Genomic DNA, 6,000 nt, shown 5'->3' on the forward strand with positions numbered 1-6,000 from the left:
CCCCAGATATGTTTTACAAACAGAGATAGCAGGGTGTGCCAGCAACAGCAAGCCGTACACAGTTCACAGCTTAGTAACCCAGAAATGTTCACTGCATTGAAAAAAGGATAATCTCAATGACAGTGTTTCAGTGCGTTGAAAAATCAGACACAATGAAGTATGGTGGGTTCTTGATCTTGAAGGCTGAGCTATGTAGCTTCACTGTTCAGCATTTCCCCAGCCATTCAGCTGACCAATGAAGTCTGTCAGAAAGGCAGGTGGATCAAAGTACGGAGACAACAAGCTGATTGTCTCCTTGGTCTCCATGCACTGAAGCTGGCCCCAGTTTGCTTTGCGTTGTGTTCTAATTGCGTTTGATAACAGCAAAACTATATCTAGACCTTAGACAAAAGCCAAAGAAGAAAAACATTTAGGAAATAACTAATTAATCCCATCTGCAGAAACCTTAATTAACACTGCTAAATCTTTTCAACACATTAATTTTTTAAAAAGACGGTAATTCTATTGCTTTTCAAATACAGAGTTAAAGTACAAATTTTTTTTTTTGTTAACCATTAATCCTGCTAATAAGTAACAACACAATTCTATCTGTGTCTATTCAGAAGTAAGCCTCTGAAGGATTAATGCAATTTTGTACCCTCTAATTTCAGAATAAAGTTTTATCAGACTCAGTGGGATTTACTTTTACTAAACAGGTACGTGATTGTGCTGCAAGCCTCCAATGCTTATGCTTTTTCCTGAGAACTGAGATTAATTTGTTCTAAATATTTCTTAATACTTTACTGATCAGTTTATCAATTTTTGACCCATCGAGAGCTCAATCTTACCGAAGTAATATTGCTATAAAATCTGAAAAACAGATTCAGACTGTGATTCAAACACTATCATATGAACATGTTATATTTGCCTCACATATAGCAAATAGTTGGGTTGGGTTGTTTAAACAATACTGAAACTTTGGACATATATTATCTTTAAAGTCAGAATTTCCAATTAGGACAAATCCTATTCAGCTTTAAAAATTGTTTATAGCAGCCTTCCCAATCCCACTGATAAGTTTAAATTCTGATTCCCAAAATTCCCCAAGTAGCATGTTTTCAACTATAATTCCCACATCATCAATTAACATCATAGAACAGCCTTAGGATGCAGATAACCAGTTACTTTATAGTCTCTTTCCCACCCTCTCTCCCTCCCTCTCCCTCTCTCTTTGTAATATTTGTTCTGCATGGGGAAAAGGAGGTGCTAATGATGGTCTTGGTTATTAGAGTAAATGGAGTGGGGGAGAATTAAGATTTTTTTTTAAAAAAAGAACAAGATCAAACTCAAAGACTGGGCTATAAGAGGAAGCTATCATCAAGGTCAACATAATCCCAATATTTGGGTAGCTTTGGTGGCCCCAGATAGCTGGGCTTCAACACCAAAAATCTTCAGACTTGCATTTGCTTTGCTGAGAATGATGAATCTTGAAATTCACACATCAGGAGAGCACACAGTGAGTTAAGATTGTATTTGTACAGAGACAGAAAATGGAAAGGGAGGGAAAAGAGCAGGGTCAGGCAACCCACTATTTTTTAATTACATTAGCCACAATGCCTTCCCCATTAGCCACTAATGAGAATCCAAAACTTCTGGAGAACAGCAAAAAGATAACATTCTAGAAGACAGGCTAACAGAATGTCAAGTTGTAGTCTAAATTTCAAAGTTTCCTTTTTCTGTTCTGAGAAACAATGATAGAATAACAGAATAACAGTTGGAGATCTTCTACATCAACTCCCTGCTCAAACAGGAGACCTTTACCATATCAGACCAATCTTTTTGTTAAAAACCTCCCGTGATGGAGCACCCACAACTTCTGGAGGCAAGTTGTTCACTGGTTAATTGTTCTAACTGTCAGGAAATTTCTCCTTAGTTCTAGGTTGCTTCTCTCCTTGGTTAGTTTCCATCCATGGTTGATTAGTTTCCATCCATGCTTCTTGTCCTGCCTTGAGGTGCTTTGAAGAATAAGTTGACTCTCTCTTCTTTGTGGCAACCCCTGAGATATTGGAAGACTAGTCCTTCTCTTCAACAGACTAGAGTAGACATACCCAGTTCATGCAACAGTTCTTCATAAGTTGACATTGTAAATACAACACTCTGTTAAGGATGCAGGTTGAATGTATTATTGTATTGCCTTGTTAGTTTTTAGTTATTTACCAAAAATGTCAGAATGAAAAACTATATAAAGCAATGTAGCATAAGCTGCCTGTACATTCCACTGCGTTGGCATTTAATACTGTATGACATTCAATTCAGAGTGCCTCACAGTTGTGAGATAAGCTATCAATAGATTCAAAGCAATCAAATGAACAAGTCAGAGCAGTTTAGTAAGAGACACAGAAGTTCTCTTTCTAAAAGGTTTCTTTTTTCTCTCAGATGTTGCCCAACTTACCAAGAGGGAAAGCTAATCATTTAGGAACAAAAGCATGTTATCTCATTTAAGCAAAAAGAAAAGGGAAATTACCATACTTGGATATACTTGAAATACACTTGGAATATATTTGGAATACTGCATCCAGTTTTGGTGGCCGCAATATAGAAAAGAGGTGGAGACTCTAGAAAGAGTGCAGAGAAGAGCAACAAAGATTATTAGGGGGCTGGGGGCTAAAACATATGAAGAACTGTTGCAAGAATAGAGTATGTCTAGTCTAGTGGAAAGTAGGACTAGGGACCATATGATAGCACTGTTCCAATATTTGAGGGGCTGTAACAAAGAAAAGGGGGTCAACGTATTGCACGTAAAGCATCAGAAGGCAAGACAAGAAGGAATGGCTGGAAACTAACCAAGGAGAGAAACAATCTAGAACTAAGGAGAAATTTCCTGACAGAACAGTGGAACTGCTTGCCTTCAGAAATGATAGGTGCTTCATCATTGGAGGCTTTTAAAAAGAGACTGGGCAGCTATTTGTCTGAAATGGTATAGGATAGAGTCCCCAACCCCTGATCCATGGAACAGTACCGGGCTGTGGCATGCCAGCAACTGATCCTCACAAACAAGCAAAGCCTCATCCGTGAGATGCAGGCAGCACTGAAAACCATGTACTCTCCAGTCCACGAAAAAACCTTTCTCCACGGAACGGATCCCTGGTGCCCAAAAGGTTAGGGACCTTCCGGTATAGGAGACACACAGTTCTGACCTGATGAAATCTCCAATGCAGTTTGCAATAGGCTTTACAGTCTGTCACTGTTGTTTAACATTATTTTTTCCAAACTATGTTTTAAGTGGACCTCTTATCTTCAAGAACACCACCATACAGAAACGTTAAGAACATAATGGGATTTTTTAAAAAATCTCTTAACAAAAAGAAATGGCCAAATGCTTTCACGATGTGGAGCAAATCTACGTAGGCTTTAAAGGAATCTCAAAAAGTAGGGTTTAATTGGAATTGTACAGAAATGATTTTATAAACAGAAAATGAGGACAGTATGTAGCTCATACAAATGTTGTGATATTTGTTAAACCTCTACAAAACTAAAAACTTACTTTTAGAAGCTGAAAGGGGCTACATATTTTTTTCCCCAAAACAGCAATTTTTCTTTCTTTCTGTTTCAGTTTTTTTTTTTAAATCAAACAGGAGGAAATGAACCTTTAGCTAAAGGGAGTGAGAATCCCTCCCCCTCGAGTAATGGTTCATTTTTAAGCAATTTTTCTTTTACAATTGATTTTGAATTGCAAATTTTAAAAATCTGTAATAGTAGGATTGAGTAAAATGGAAATAAAAAATAAAGCTATCAAGAACAAAATGTAGCCAATCAATTGTCACAGTGATATGCATTATAGCCATGAAGTTGGCCAACACAGCCTACATTTCACCAGTCCAGATGCTAAATCACTCCAAAGAATAGGGGCAGGGCCCTATTCTGACAGAAACTGACACTTTGAATCACTTTGGACACACTTGCCAAAAAACACAGCCCTTCAGGTAAGATGCAAAGGCTCCAGTGCCAACTCATTTCTAGCAATCCAGCAGAACAAATCAACCTTATCTGAGGGAGGGGGGAAGGTTTCTCCACCTTCAGCAACGTGGCACAGATGATTCATCATCTGACATCCCCCTTTGCAGGATACAGGACAGCATTTTGGAACTTTTCCATCAGGTCACTCTACCACTATACACAAAGTAGCTCTGGAAGGTAGGAGAAATTAACTGAGCAGGAAGAGGATGACTGCCACAGAAAAAAACAGATTTTTCCCAAACCATTTATATATGCACTGTTGGCCAGAATTAATGTCCTCATCTCATTATTCTCTCTTTATCTGTGAACTCAGACAGATTTCCTCCTGAACAATTGGGCATAACAGCTACTGGGAAATAAGCTCCGTCTCGACTTTAGGCACAGCTGCTTAAACAGACATTTGAGCAAGCGGGAATGGACCAAGTCGAGACGGGCAGCTCTCCTTCTCCTTCTCCTTCTCACGAAGTCGCAGAGCCAAGTTGGTTGAACGCGGGAGGGCAACGCGCTCCAGGCTGTCCGAGAAACTTCTCCGCTCCGCTCTGGGCCAGCGCTTCCCAGTGGAAAGGGGGTAGCGGCGGGAAGATTCCCGAAGGAAAAGTGCGAGCGAGCGGCTTTTGAGAGGAGGCAGGCCGGGCCCGAAAGAGACAGGAACAGGAAAGGGTGGGGGAATAAAGTGGGGACTCAAGCAACGAGGCGCGATGGGGCAACGGGTAAGCGAGGCTTCGAGAAGTGAAAGGCAAAGAGCGGTCGGCTGAAACTGCGGGCAACCGCGGGGCGAAGCGAAAGCCGGGCTGGGAGAGAAGCGGGGCGAGCCCACGGTCGAGCTCTTTGGCGAGGACGCGGAGAGCGAGGGAGCCCGCGGAGCTCCGCACTTACTCAGCAAAGGAGAAGGGTCGGGGCAGTCCGCGGCGGGCTTGGAGATATTCCCCGAGAGGTCCGCCTCCGTCACCCGACGGCCGAAGGTTTGGCTGCGAGGCGGCGGCTCCGGGCTCCGCTGGTGACTGAGCGTGTTGCCCCTCAGGTAGTAGAAGAGCACAGCCGAGAGGTGGAGGGCACAGAAGACCACTAGCAGGCGGCAAGCCTTCTGCAGCGAGGAGCCGGGCAGCTCCATCCTGGGCGAACTTTATTGCGACGAGTCGGGCACGCGGGGACGCCTCATGGCTGCTGCGCCCGGGAGCAGCAGGCCGAAGCGGCAGGGAAACCGCTAACAGCGCTCAGCCGCTCGCCTGCCAGCTGCAGCCTACCCGCCGGGGAAGGAGGAAAGTCGTAATGTCAGACTGAGGCTCCTCCCCCTCCCCCTCCCCCTCCTCTCCAGCTGCTACTGTTGGGGCCCCTCCTCCCAGGGCGAAGATTGCGCCATCTCGACTCCCGCTCAGCCCCGGCGAGTCTGAGACGAGGGGTGCGTCCGTCGACGTCCCTGGCTCTGAGCGGAAGAGGCTTAACAGTGCCCCAGTTGGGGCCTTGGCTATCACGAGTTTGGGCTCGCGCTTCAATTTAGCGCAGGCACGCACGCACCCCGGGGAACTCACAGAGGCGCCCGCCAGTTTTGTTGGCTACCTGTAGCGTCAACTGGTGGTTCGCCAGAGTGAAACAGAGTTTGGTTTATAACAGGATGGATTGAGGTTTGGTGTTTAATAAAAACAAGCCAAAGTGTGCTTCATCGGGGTTTAACCGAATAATAAATCATGTTAGCTATGCCTGGTTTACAACCACACAGGCTGGCTTAACACAACACACTAGCGGCTAGCCCTATAAACCATATTCTGACTTTGAGGATAGTGTGAGCTATTGGAGAAGCCACAATGAACTCAGTACTACTCAGTGGGATTTACTTTTGAGTAGTAAAGGCAGCTCCTGGGAGACAGAACATTTAGTTTCACAGCTGCCCACCTGTATTAAGGATCTCACATTAAGCCTTGTCCCTGGTGGAAAAATCTCTTCAGGTAATAGACTTTAGAGCCCGGAACTTTTCAAATTCAGAAGTGGCACTTCTCATATTGTTTA

The 6,000-nt window shown here is 43.7% G+C and overlaps 1 protein-coding gene across 1 annotated transcript in view; it reads right to left on the reverse strand.

Annotated features, from left to right (window-relative positions):
* Positions 1-5,267, reverse strand: part of B4GALT1 (beta-1,4-galactosyltransferase 1) — a 47,401-nt gene extending 42,134 nt beyond the window's left edge. Inside the window, exon 1 of the mRNA XM_039333709.1 lies at positions 4,873-5,267. Within this exon, the coding sequence (XP_039189643.1) occupies positions 4,873-5,107 (235 nt within the window). The 5' untranslated portion in view covers positions 5,108-5,267. The remainder of the gene's footprint in view (positions 1-4,872) is intronic.
* Between the last annotated feature and the right edge of the window lie 733 nt (positions 5,268-6,000).

This window comes from Crotalus tigris, unplaced genomic scaffold, assembly GCF_016545835.1.
Source record: "Crotalus tigris isolate CLP2741 ecotype Arizona unplaced genomic scaffold, ASM1654583v1 scf7180000024506.7606697, whole genome shotgun sequence".
Classification (NCBI taxonomy): domain Eukaryota; kingdom Metazoa; phylum Chordata; class Lepidosauria; order Squamata; family Viperidae; genus Crotalus; species Crotalus tigris.